We start from the raw sequence: 14,056 nt of genomic DNA on the forward strand, positions 1-14,056 counted from the left end.
GGATGTAAGGATTGACTTCAGTACGTCTGGCTGGAAAATTCCAAGCTGAGTCACAGGATTCCTAATATGATCTTTATCAAATGCATTTTAGGATCAGGTTAGGTTGCCATCGGCTTCCTAATAGTTTATACATTGAGCTCCATTGAGTGTACTTCCCAGATACAGACCATTCAACAGAATCAACTGATCTGTGGTGGTATAATGGTCCACACAAGCTGTCTTTCACTGTATCAGAGATAATAGGAACTGCAGATGCTGGAGAATCCGAGATAACAAAGTGTGAAGCTGGATGAACACAGCAGGCCAAGCAGCATCTTAGGAGCAGGAAAGCTGACGTTTCGGGCCTAAACCCTTCATCAGAAATGGCAAGGGTCTAGGCCCGAAATGTCAACTTTCCTGCTCCTAAGATGCTGCTTCGCCTGCTGTGTTCATCCAGCTCCACACCATGTTATCTCTGTCTTTCAATGTACTTAGTTCAGCCTGGCATATCACCTGCATGTATTTATCTAGCTTTTTTTAAAAACATTCTATTTACAGCAACCACTGGGAAAAGGCATTTCTCCTGACTTACATGTTAGATTTTATCAGTGGCTGTCATAATTATGATTTTTAGTTTTAGGTTCCCCACAAATGGAAATGTTTTCTCTATATAACCCTGTCAAATCCTGTTGTTGCCTTCAAGACCGCATACCGTCCTCCCTCCGGACCAACCTCAGGGGCTCCTCTATCCATCTTTGGCCTGCCTCCCCCTCTCTCCCTATTTATTTCAGAATCCTCTCCCCATCTCCCTTTTCTGATGAATGGTCTAGGCCCGAAACATCAGCTTTTGTGCTCCTAAGATACTGCTTGGCCTGCTGTGTTTATCCAGCTCTATACTTTGTTATCTCGGATTCTCCAGCATCTGCAGTTCCCATTACCTCTGATCAGATCACACTTTAGCCTTTTCTAGTTCATAGAAGCCAGCCTCTTTAGTGTTTCTTGGTAAACTTTCTAATAGATTTGGACAATTGCTAGATCTCACACAAGAGAAGAAGGGAGGAAATTGCCAAGAGATGGGGGAGGTGTTCCTGCCCCGTTCTATCCCAGCATTACTTCAAGAGACAGAAAGGAAAAGATACTTATTGCTTATTCATCCATAGGATGAGTGTGTCACTTGCTGGGCCAGCGTTTATTGCCCATCCCTCATTGGTGAGAGCGCAGTTAAAAGTCAGCCATATTGCTGTAAGTCTGGAGTTACATGTAGGCTTGATCAGGTAAGGATGGCAGATTTCCTTCCCTGAAGGACATTAGTGAATGAGATGTGTTTTCCCCAACAAATGATAATAGGTTCATGATTGTCGTTAGACTCTTAATTCCAGCCCTTTGTAGAATCCAAATTCCACCATCTGCCATAGTGGGATTCGATCCCAGATTCCCAGAACATTACCAGGATCTCTGGATTAATAGTCGTTTGATAATATCACTCAGCTAATGCCTTCCCATTTTAAAAATTGAACATTTTTAAGGGGAATCTCGGATTTATAGGTGTCTTCTGTAATGTCAGGCAGCCCCAAAAGCCCTTCAAAGACAATAACATGGCTCTGAAATATCTGTAGTGACTGCTGTAATGTAGGCGACATTTATGCAGAGCAAGATCCCACAAGCAGCAATGTGATAATGGGTGGGTGACCTGCTTGAGCAATGTTTTGATTGACAGGCAAATATTGACCAGCATCTCAGAATAACTCTTTTGTTTTCTTCCCTCAAGAAATCTCTTACAACCGCATGAGAAAACAGGCCAGGCCATTTTTTAACATCTATCCTGAAAGAAGGAATTTTTTTCCCCTTTGTCTTTTGCCTTGGGTCATTTTTTGCAATCACTTATGGATTGTGAATGTCACAGGAGTAACATTTAGAGTCCATCCCTAGTTGCCCTTGAAAAGGTGGTGGTGAGTTGCCTCCTTGCCCTGCTGTACTCCATGTGCTGTAGGTAGATCCACAATATTGTTAAAGATGGAGTTACAGGATTTTGACCCAGCGACATTAAAAGAGTGGCGATATATTTCCAAGTCAGAACATAGAACATTACAGCATAGTACAGGCCCTTCGGCCCTCGATGTTGTGCAACCTGTCACACCGATCTCAAGCCCATCTAACCTACACTATTCCATGTACATCCATATGCTTATCCAATGATGACTTAAATGTACCTAAAGTTGGCGAATCTACTCCCGTTGCAGGCAAAGCATTCCATTCCCTTACTACTCTGAGTAAAGAAACTACCTCTGACATCTGTCCTATATCTTTCACCCCTCAATTTAAAGCTATGCCCCCTCGTGCTCGCCGTCACCATCCTAGGAAAAAGGATCTCCCTATCCACCCTATCTAACCCTCTGATTATTTTATGTTTCAATTAAGTCACCTCTCAACCTTCTTCTCTCTAATAAAAAAAGCCTCAAGTCCCTCAGCCTTTCCTCGTAAGACCTTCCCTCCAGACCAGGCAACATCCTAGTAAATCTCCTCTGTACCCTTTCCAAAGCTTCCACATCCTTCTTATAATGCGGTGACCAGAACTGTACACAATACTCCAAGTGCGGCTGCACCAGAGTTTTGTACAGCTTCACCATAGCCTCTTGGTTCCGGAACTCGATCCCTCTATTAATAAAAGCTAAAACACTGTATGCCTTCTTAACAACCCTGTAAACCTGGGTGGCAACTTTCAAGGATCTGTGAACATGGACACCGAGATCTCTCTCTCATCTAGACTACCAAGAATCTTACCATTAGCCCAGTACTTTGCCTTCTGGTTACTCCTACCAAAGTGCATCACCTCACAACTGTGTGCATTAAACTCCATTTGCCACCTCTCAGCCCAGCTCTGCAGCTTATCTATGTCTCTCTGCAACCTACAGCATCCTTCATCACTATCCACAACTCCACTGACCGAGGTGTCGTCTGCAAATTTACTAACCCATCCTTCTATGCCCTCATCCAGGTCATTTACAAAAATGACAAACAGCAGTGGACCCAACACCGACCCTTGCGGTACACCACTAGTAACTGGTCTCCAGGATGAACATTTCCCATCAACTACCACCCTCTGTCTTCTTTCAGCAAGCCAATTTCTGATCCAAACTGCTATATCTCCCATAATTCCATTCCTCCGCATTTTGTACAACAGCCTACTGTGGGGAACCTTATCGAATGCCTTGCTGAAATCCGTATACACCACATCAACCGGTTTACTCTCATCTACCTGTTTGGTCACCTTCTCAAAGAACTCAATAAGGTTTGTGAGGCACGACCTTCCCTTCACAAAACCGTGCTGACTATCCCTAATCAATTTATTCTTTTCTAGATGATTATAAATCCTATCTCTTATAACCTTTTCCAACACTTTACCAACAACTGAGGTAAGGCTCACTGGTCTATAATTACCAGGGTTGTCTCTACTCCCCTTCTTGAACAGGGGAACCACATTTGCTATCCTCCAGTCATCTGGCACTATTCCTGTAGACAATGACGAGTTAAAGATCAATGCCAAAGGCTCGGCAATCTCCTTCCTGGTTTCCCAGAGGACCCGAGGATAAATCCCATCCAGCCCAGGGGACTTATCTATCTTCACCCTCTGAAGGATTTCTAATACCTCTTCCTTGTGAACCTCAATCCCACCTAGTCTAGTAGCCTGTATCTCAGTATTCACCTCGAAAGCATTGTCGTTTTCTAGAGTGAATACTGTTGAAAAATATTCATTTAGCACTTCCCCTATCTCATCTGACTCCACACACAACTTACTACTATTATCCTTGATTGGGCCTAATCTTACTTTCATCATTCTTTTATTCCTTAAATACCTATAGAAAGCCTTAGGGTTTACCCTGATCCTATCCGCCAACAACTTCTCATGTCTCCTCAGGTTGGTCAGCAGCTTAGAAAGAAACTTTCAGGTGGTATCTGCTATCCTTGTCCTTCTAGATGGAGGTGATTGTGGGTTTGGAAGGTGCTGTCGAAGGATCTTTGGTGAATTTCTGCAGTGCATCCTGTAGATAGTACACACTGCTGCTACTGAGTGTCAGTGATGGAGGGAGTGGACGCTTGCGGATGTAATGTCAATCATCAGGCTGCTTTGTTCTTGATGGAGTCAAGCTGGTGTTGGAGCTGAACCCATCCAGGCAAGTAAGAAGTATTCTATCACACTCCTGACTTGTGCCTTGTACATGGTAGACAGGCTTTAGGGGAATCAAGAAGTTAGTTACCCACTTCAGTACAAGCAGTGAATAGGTTCTATCCTGACATCTATTTGAAAGTTGAATTGTGTGCAAGTTAGAACATGATGCATAACAATACAAAGTAGCACTAAAAGTACAAGAAATGTTCATGTCAGATCTTTAAAATTACACCTCCGCATTGGATTTCGTTCATAAGCATAAGTTGAACGTTTGAAATCATGGACCTCCTGTATTCCTAGTCTCTGACCTACTCTATGTTAAAGGTGCTAATCAAATGCAAGGTGTTAAGCATTGGTTTGACTTCAAGTAAAAAGAAAACTCCTGTAGCCTTCAGCTGTCATTAACATTGTTTATTTTCAATGTTTACTTTAAACATTAAGTATAAATATGATTTTTAAAAGACTGGATTTGCATTTTTACAAAAATAATACATTGAAACAAATCAATTCTAACGGCACTTTTTCTTCTAGATAAAAAGGTCAGAATTCCTCTATGTCCTCGGCAGTAAATAAATTGCCAAACATCAACAGACAAAACTATATCAAAGGCCGGACTGTCTCTGCTGCTGGGTCCCTGTGACCTGTTGCCTGCAAGTGTACATAAAATGGCAAGTACCATTGAAATCAGCTGGAACTGAGATTACTAAAATGTTACACATCTTCATGATGAACAATTTTGTATATTACAAAATAAGAATTATTTTACTATAACTTTTTTTGAAAAATTCAGTTTGACCGAGAATCTCCAGCAATAACGTAAATTAATACTGTGTATTGGACATTAGAAAAGTTACAAAGCAGTAAAATACACCAATTGTAAGATATAATCAATGTTTTCAATAATTATACATTTTTATCTAAAATTCTGGGAAGTTTCAATAACACTGTTTTGTCAAATGAATGTCCAGAGGGAGAGGAGAGAAGGGGCGGTGGGTCCAAGGGAGTTTGGGACAAAGAAAATCAGGGGGAGAAGATAGGAAAAAGAAATGATTGTCAAGAGATAACTAAAGGGGGAGAGACATAGACTGAGACAGCAAGAGGTTCAATAGAGATTTTCCAGGATGTTGCTGGGAATGGTGGGTTAGAGTTATAAGGAGAGGCTGGGTGGGCTGGGAACTTTCTTCATTGGAGCATGCGAGGTTGAGTTGTCGAAAATTGTGAGGGCCATAGATAATGTGTCTTTTCCCTAGGGCGGGAAAGTTCAAGACTAGTGGGAATATTTTTAAAGTGAGAATAGAAAGATTTAAAAAAGAGATGAGGGGAACATCCCCAATCCTTTTCTAATCCAGGGAGCCTAGCCTCTTTACAGTTTCTTGGTAAGTATTTTAATTCAAGGTGTTTGTGTGTGGAATGAACATCCAGAGGAAACGGCAGATTTGTGTACAATTGCAATTTTTAAAAGACATTTGGATAATTACATGAATGAGGAATATTTGGAAGGATACGGGCCAAGCGCAGGCAGGTGGGACTAGTTTTGATTGAGATTATGGTCAGCCAGGACTGAAGGGTCTGTTTCCGTGCTGTATGACTCTGTGACTCTATATAGATGATAAGGATTGAGAGGGAGAATTAATGAGATTGAAAGGAGATAATAAACAACAAAAGAGCCATTTTGTTGCTGTGAAGTATACCACATATATATTCAGGGTCACAAGGGGAAACATTTCACGTTAAGAACTATCAAACAGTTATTGTAAACCTACAGTATTTGCTTACTTTGGAACAATACTCACAATTTTAGACCATCAATTTTCTCAGCCTGTGGTACAATTATTTAGTGAGACAAGTATTTAAATGCTAGACCTAGAAATCCAGGAATGCAGGACTGTGGTTCTTCACGAAAAGGAAAATCTCATGTTGGTGAGGTGAATCCATATTCAATGGTATCAGTTATAGATGGTATAAACAAAATCTAAAGGTGAATTAAAATGTTAATCGTTTAAAAGATCTGCACAGAATCAAACAGACTGAACATTTCTTGAGCTGTGCTTGTTTATCAGAGAAAGAAGCAGGATGTAGAATTGCAGATAACAGGAGAATGAATTACAGGTTAGAAGATGTAAAATCAGTTAAGGAGTTCAGGGAGCGGCTTAAACAACAGATGTAACAATGTGACTAGCGGTGGCATGCAGTTCATCGCAGTGTGCAGAGACTGAAGATTATTAAGTCGTTCGTTTACGGCTTGTTATGGAATCTTACTGTGCACAAATTGGCTGCCATGCCTGTTGATTACCAGGCATTGCTCATGTCCTAAGGCACAACAGGTGCTATTTAAATGCAAGGGTGTCATTCTTACCACTAAAACAAAAGGATGCGCATGGTTGACTGCAAGAATAGCAATATAATCTAACACAGTGTAATGGCTTGCCAATGCAAACAGTTTCTGGATAGGGGTTTAATGGAGAACACATTTGATTTACAATTGAATTTCTTGTTGGACTATTTGCAGGAATCGTTGGCCGAATGGTAAAATACCACTGTTGAACCAGGGTGAATATATTAAACATGCAGTGACTTGATGATTCATGTTTCATTCAACGTAGCACATCATCTCAAATCATTGCGCAATGATCACCAGAGTTTACAGTAGATTCATAATTTGTCAAAGCAAGATGAATGTATTGAGGCTGGATATGACAGTTTACAAAGTATGTAAAAGCCCTCTGAAATGCTGGATAGGTAATTTACACAAAGTGGACAGCAACAGGACGAAAGCTGAAGATGTTAAAAAGAACCAAACCGGCCCATTTTTTGTAAATTTCATTTCAAAATCTGAGTATAGTACTGTATAACTACTAATATTTAACTCAACTAGATATGGGGATATCCGTCTCTCCACTGTGCACAAAGTAATCCTCACTGTGACATTCATTAAATGACTGTAGAAGCACTGAATTCTGTGAGAAAATGGACATGATACATGATTGCAAAACTACAGCTAAAACTGTGGAGAGTAAATACACTTTGGAGCAGCAAAAACATAACATGAAGTATTCAATCAGAGTACTCTAAAGAGCCTGATTATAATTATAATCACAGAACACATTCCTCAGAATACACAGGTAAAAATACCAGTGATGAGAACAGAAACTGACAAATATATACTCCCTGGAGTGAGTATCACTTTCGGAGAGATAAACTGGAAAACTGAGGATATGTTCCCTATGGGTGTCTATTCATTATTAAGGATTGCCTGCAATTTCCCAGGAAGGGCTGGTGGTGGGTGATGCTGGAAACCCATGATTGACAAATCAGCCCCCTTCTGTCATCTTACAGCAATGAACCTGTCAATTGGTGTAAATAATAATCTGGAAATTGGGAATAACTTTATGTGTCAGCTCACCTCATTCAAAGAGGCTTCCTTGGAATATTCAGCTCTCCTGCAATTACCATTTCCCTACACAGTTAAACTTGGGAAATGGCCGGTATAACAACTTGAAGGTAAAATAAAACCTTTTTTGGTATTTTAGCCTCTGCAACAGAGTGGGTTAGCTTGTCACATAGAGGAAGTGCAATTTTTACCGCCATGGTGAAATCAAAGAAAAAGGACAATTACAGACAGAATCTGATACATCTGACATGAAGGCATATTAAAATTGTGTAGCAGCTCCCAGTAAATGATGAAGAACAATGATTTGGCAAGCTTGTTTTAATTTATTTAGACTGGAGATCTTTGAGCTTGGCTTGAGCTCTGTCCTGATTTCATTGGCCTATTGCTGGCATTTGAGTCAACTGTACCCTCAATTTTATCATTTCAAGGTACCTGTGAGCCCCTTTGACTTTACTGTTCACAGCTACCACAAACAGAACAAAGAGACTGGAGGGTAACATCTATCTCAATTTTCTGGTGAAAGTAAGGAATGCTGTCACTGAGATTACATGTTCTCATTAAGGCACTTAAAAATTGTTTGACTGTTAGATCAAACGTAGCCCAAGACTTCACTGTCCCAAGTTGTTCCATTAATAAAAACTGAAAGAATGGCATGCTGGAAATCAGAAATAAAACAGAAATTGCTGGAAGTATCTTGGAGAGAAATCAAAGTTAAGGTTTCCGGTCCAATGACATTAGAGCCGAAATATTAATTCTGATTTGTCTCCACAGATGCTGCCAGGCCTACTGAGCTTTTCTAGCTATTTCTGTTTTTGTTCTATTAATGTCAATTTCTTTTTAAACCAAGTGGCAAAATGTGAAGATGGTATTATTTTGATGTTTTCAGAAGTAGAAGAGGAGACAAATGGGAATGGTTCTCAGATGGAACTGTGGAAGCTGGATCATTCAAGTCACTGTTTATTGTCCCCAAACATCTTCAGTGATTTCTCCCCGTCATGTTGATGATTTGTCAGTGTAGATCCTGCCATGGTCAGTGGGCATGAGGAATGATTTTAACTATCTGTTAGCCAATGGACAGCCTTTAATGACTGGCCTTAACCAGCCAACTTGAAGGACACAACGAAGCAGGCAAGTCAGAACATGTTTGTATTTTGTTCTTTTTAAGATTTAGCATCGTAGCACAACAATTTGCAACCTTTCTGTCCATTGGCTATTCCTGCCTAAATGAGGCAGAGTATCAGAGTGACTGTTTTTTTGAAGGCTTTGAAATCAAGACCTTCTGATCAGGAAGGTCTTCTACTTGAGATCTCTAACACCTTTTGGAAACAATCATTTATAACAACTTTCTTCCCCAACTTGATGAAAAAGCTTGTACGTTATGTCAGTGTAATCCTGTTCAGCTGCAAGGTAAACGTGGAATGTGACCTTTTGCTACGATGCACATGTTTTCCAGACAATTGGAAATGTTCCTGTTCTTTGATATAGTGGGTAGCATTAGCTTTTCCAGTCAACAGCAAGGGATCCCACTCCTTGTAGTCACATTATCTGGGGAGCTGAAAAGAAAAACTGGTAGAATTTTTAAAACATCCTAGGGGTCCCTGCAAGCTGGAGAGATGGTTTGTGTATTTTGTATCTCTGTGCACTCTTCTTTTCCCTTTTGGCAGGACAAAGGTGAAGGTTTGAAAGGGTTAGCTGGCTGATTCTCAATTTGTTTGAACCAAATCGTGAACCTTTCTTCCATGGTCAGGACTGAGACTTGAACCAGAGGCAGTGGTGATACCTTCTGCGCCACAAGGTTCTCGCCAGACAAAAAATTTGTAGATTTGTTTTTAGGGAAGGATTGAATTCTACTGTTATTCTTTGGGTGCATGAGGACTTTGATGATTGTGAAAAATTGTTTTGTACAGCTTTCAACAGGGTGCTAATTATGACAAAATCAGAATCAAAAATGTGAACTCGAATCGAAATCCAAATTCAGACCAACTTCACATTCCAACACTTGCATTTCTGTTACAGCTGAATGGCAACAGCCACATTCAAACATTCTATGCTGCATTCACCTGAAATAACTTTCTGAAAATGATCCGATCTGTGCTGGGAAAATTCAGAAAGAGTAGAATAAATCTGAATGCATTTCTGATTGTTGGTCTTTCCCCCAATTTACTGTGGCAAAGTTCATGGTAAAATATACTTCATGGAGAGTAAACAAGCAAAACAGTCTACCAGCTGAGTTATTTCGGGATTCAACTGGGCGTTGGTCAATGTTATGACTGATAAAGAGGGAATTCAAGTCTAAAACCTGTTCACTGTATTGCAAGTGGAACCTAATGTCATCATGGGAATGAAATGGTTGACAGCATTATTGGATTTTAAAGTACATAGGAAACGGACAAATATTTGACTGCATTCATCACCAAATCTACCAGTCATCGGTGATTATGAAACAATTGCAGAAAGTACTGGATACCACATATCGAATAGGCTGGTTTCCAGTTAATTAATCCATACACCAGAACAATTTCCACCCATTCCTTTCGGAAACATCAATATTGAACAGGAGCCCCAAAATGGTGAATGTGATCTGGAATGATCGACCGACAAAGCTTTGGGATGATGATCAAACCTCCACAATAATTGCTTTCATTGCAAATCCCCGTGTCATTGCCTTTTCCGCAAAGGTGTGCCACCTTGCAAACTAAGAAGTTCAACGTTGATTGAATTCAATCTGTTTCTCCTTCTGTCAAATCACTGCCATCATTATGAGGCAGTGCTGTGCTTCGAGGAATACCAATTAGGTTTCATCCCAGCTTCAAAGGGGGCTATTCACTTCAAAATCATTCAAAATCCCTGGAGACCAGCTGGGGAAACCCTGTTTCCTTCTTTGCGTTTGTTCAATGCCTAGGTCCATTTGGCACTTTTACTTGCAGCCAACGCATCCCTTGGAGATGTTGCCCATCCCAGGAAGTGCACTTAATCAGGTCAATCAAGGCTTTTTATGTTCATTTTCTAGGCTGTCCCTTTTTAGAACTTAACTATAATCTGCCTTCATTTAATATTCACAGTTCGAATTTGATTAAACTGTACAAAGTGTTCTTGCTTCAAACTTCCAGTAACAGATAAAAAGGTGTTTTGTTATGACTGTAAATTTTCTAGAAAGAAAAAGAATTTGCTGGGCAGGTGAGTTCCTAAGACAAACCCCAATTCTTTAAAATTCTTTCCCGATTTTTGTTCTTGCGTGAGGCCTGTGCAAGCCAGAGCACAATCTGAGATAAGACACAAGTGGTGAATGGGAAAATACTGTTCCAGCAGGAATTTCAAGGTACGGTTTGGGTCAGATTTTCTCTTTTGCAATGTGTTCTCTGTCAGTCTGCTAAAGAATTTAGCTACAGAGGAGGCCAGTCTTGGACAGCTCCATAAAATTGTTCCATGTACTGGCTGGCTCAGCGAGGTTTTCCATAGAAACCTCCCCCCTCCCCGGTCTCCCTTGATACCAGAAAGGTGGTTTTTGGCAGCCATTTTGTTTTTCTTCTTAATGCTGTTATCCCAGGATTAGAAGAGAGGAGATGAGTGGAGCATCACCAGGCTTGAAGAGGACACTGAGGAAATAAAAGAAAAGAAAAATATGTAGCTGCTGTTAAAGCAAACATTAAGAGTTGCCCTATCAATCCTGAGGCAAATATTCCAGGACTAAAAGCCCGGAAGAAACAGGAACAGAAATAGGCCATTTGGCTCCTCAAGACACCACTGTCATTCAATAGGATCATGGCTGAGCTGACATTCCTCACATTCACTTTCCAAGCTTTTCCCCACAACCCTCAATTCCCCAAATGATCTAGAATCTATTTCAGCCTCAAATACACACAATGCTTCTGTCCCCACAGCTCTCTGTGAAAGGAATTCCAAAGACTTGTAACCCTCTAAATGAAGAAATCCCTCTTTATCTCAGTCTTAAATTGGCACCCCTTTATTCTGTGACTATGCTGTCTGGTCCGAGATGCTTCAATGATGGGAAACATACTTTTTGCATTTACCCTGTCAAGGTCCTTATGAATCTTGTGCATTTCAATGAGATCACTATTCATTCTTCTAACCTCCAGTGAGTAGAGTCCCATCCTGTTTAGTTTGCACTCTCTACGTGAAGCAACAGAATGTTGATGAGATTGTAAATTTTGAGCCTCTGATTGTCCATTCTGAAACAGCATCTTTTACCTCCAATGTCAATGTACTTGTTAAAATAACCACTGGATGGTAGTTCCAACAAAATGGTAAACACAATCTAACTGAAATCTCCGTTTAGATCATCGTAGAATCGCTACAGTGCAGAAATAGGCCCTGCAGACCAACAAGCCCCCACCAACCTATCCCAACACTGATCCTTGAACCACACCACTAGCCACTGACTGCCAACCAGAAAAACACCCATTTACCCCTACTCTTTGCTTTCTACTGGTCAACTAATCCTCTATCCATGCCAATGCCTTACCTGTAATACTGTGGAACTTTATCTTATGTAGCAGCCTTTGGTGTGGCACCTTGTCAAATGCCTTCTGGAAATCCAGATACACCATTTCCACAGGTTCCCCATTGTCCACCATACAAGTAATGTCCTCAAAGAATTCTACCAAATTAGTTAAACATGACCTACTCTTCATGAACCCATGCTGGGTGTTTCCAATGGGACAATTTATATCCAGATGTCTTGCTATTTCTTCCATAACGATGGATTCAAGCATTTTCCCCACTGCCAAAGTTAAGCTAACTGGTCTGTAGTTACCCGCTTTTTGTCTACTTCCTCTTTTAAACAGGGGCGTCACATTGGCTATTTTCCAATCTGCGGGAACAACGCCAGAGTCCAGTGAATTTTGGTAAATAATTACTAGTGCATCTGCTATTGCTCCCATCACCTCTTTTAGTACCCTGGGACGCATTTCATCAGGGCCAGGAGACTTGTCTACCTTTAGCTCCATTAGCTTTCCCAGCACTGTTGGTCTGTTCTTTGCCTATTATTAACAACCAAAAGAATGTGCTAATTAATTTGATCAGCCAGTCATTGAGATGTACAGCCTATGTACCTGGCATTGCAATGGTGCTGACGTTCCTGTTACACAACATTGGTCAGTTGTGTGGTCAGTAGAATATCCTTCTAGACTGCACCACAACATCCTTTTAAGAGAAAATACCATTGTTCATAACATGCAGTGCACAGAACATACTCAAGCAGCCTGTGGTTTCAAAACCTGGAGGTAACGGGCCATTATGCATGGATTTTGTGATCACTGGCGCCCAAATGTTTACATTTAGAGTCATGGAAATGTGCAGCTTGAAAACAGACTCTTCAGTCCAACTCGTCTAGCTGATCAGATATCCTAAATAAATGTAGTTCTATTTGCCATCATTTGGCCCATATCCCTCTATACCCTTCCCTTTCATATACCCATCCAGATGCCTTTTAAATGTTATAATTGTACCAGCCTCCACCACTTCCTCTGACAGTTTATTCCATACACGCACCACCCTCCTTGTGAAAATGTTGTCCCTTAGGTCCCATATAAATTTTCCACTCTCACCTTAAACCTATGCCCTCTACTTTTAGACTTCCATTTAAAAAAACTTGTTTAAGAAGTTTGCAATGTAAAGGCACATCTTGTATTAGTTTACGTCTGGGCAAGTATCCAGCTGAAATACTCTACAGTTTATACCAACACAAAGCGTCACTATGATACAAACTGTGCGGCATAACTGACCTTGTTTCACTTCACCAATAGAGTTTACAACAGCAAAAATAGCCATTCAACTCATTGTATCTGTACTGGTGTTAGTTGTTCAATTTTTGGAACAAATTACAATAATCTCACATCCCTATACATTGCACATATTCCATAATAATCTTCTTTCTCAAATATTAAACAATGTTACATTTCCTACCCAAATTGTATAAAATATTTAATGTTCTAGCAGCCAAAGTGGAAAATGTCTTCGGATGTCCCACCTTGGTTCTTCTGGTCATAATCCTGAGCTTATTTCCTTTAGTTACCGATTCACCAACCAGTGGAGACAATCTGTCACTGTTTGCCCTTTCAAAACCTATTCATAATTTTGGGGGAAAAAAAATCAGAAAACCAATTTAAAAACAGTCAATAATTTTTTGCCAATATGGTGAAACCTTCCATAACCTATTGTAAATATCAAAATGTGCTCATGTTCCCGACACCAACATCTGTGTTATCAGGAAAAGATAGAGGTGGGCTGTAGAGAACTTGCTGCAGAGTACTAAGTTCCAAGTCAAGCCCCTAAAAGGAAAAAAATCTTTTTGGTTTTATTTCCTCTCTTCCCTTCAATGTTATTAAATATTATGAGCGATAATCCTGTTCCTCTGCAAAAAGAATAATCATGTGCTTGCTGACCCCCTCCTTGAATAAATTTTTTTACATCACAACAAATTGCTGTAAGGTATCCTATAAAAAGATACGGTGCAGTTGATCTTATTTCATCAGGAGAGTAATGCCAAAGATAGCTTT

General features: G+C 40.3%; 1 protein-coding gene across 6 annotated transcripts in view; it reads right to left on the minus strand.

The window, feature by feature from the left end:
- Positions 1-4,543: 4,543 nt before the first annotated feature.
- LOC125464507 (hepatocyte nuclear factor 1-beta) overlaps positions 4,544-14,056 on the minus strand; it is a 108,196-nt gene continuing 98,683 nt past the window's right edge. For 5 of the 6 annotated variants that reach the window (XM_048556924.2, XM_048556922.2, XM_048556926.2 and 2 more), the window contains 2 exons: positions 13,528-13,622; positions 4,544-11,134 (listed from right to left, as the gene is read on the minus strand). In XM_048556924.2, the coding sequence (XP_048412881.1) occupies positions 13,569-13,622 (54 nt within the window). In that variant the 3' untranslated portion in view covers positions 4,544-11,134; positions 13,528-13,568. The remainder of the gene's footprint in view (positions 11,135-13,527; positions 13,623-14,056) is intronic. The other variant, XM_048556923.2, reaches the window with a different exon arrangement.

This window comes from Stegostoma tigrinum, chromosome 27, assembly GCF_030684315.1.
Source record: "Stegostoma tigrinum isolate sSteTig4 chromosome 27, sSteTig4.hap1, whole genome shotgun sequence".
Classification (NCBI taxonomy): domain Eukaryota; kingdom Metazoa; phylum Chordata; class Chondrichthyes; order Orectolobiformes; family Stegostomatidae; genus Stegostoma; species Stegostoma tigrinum.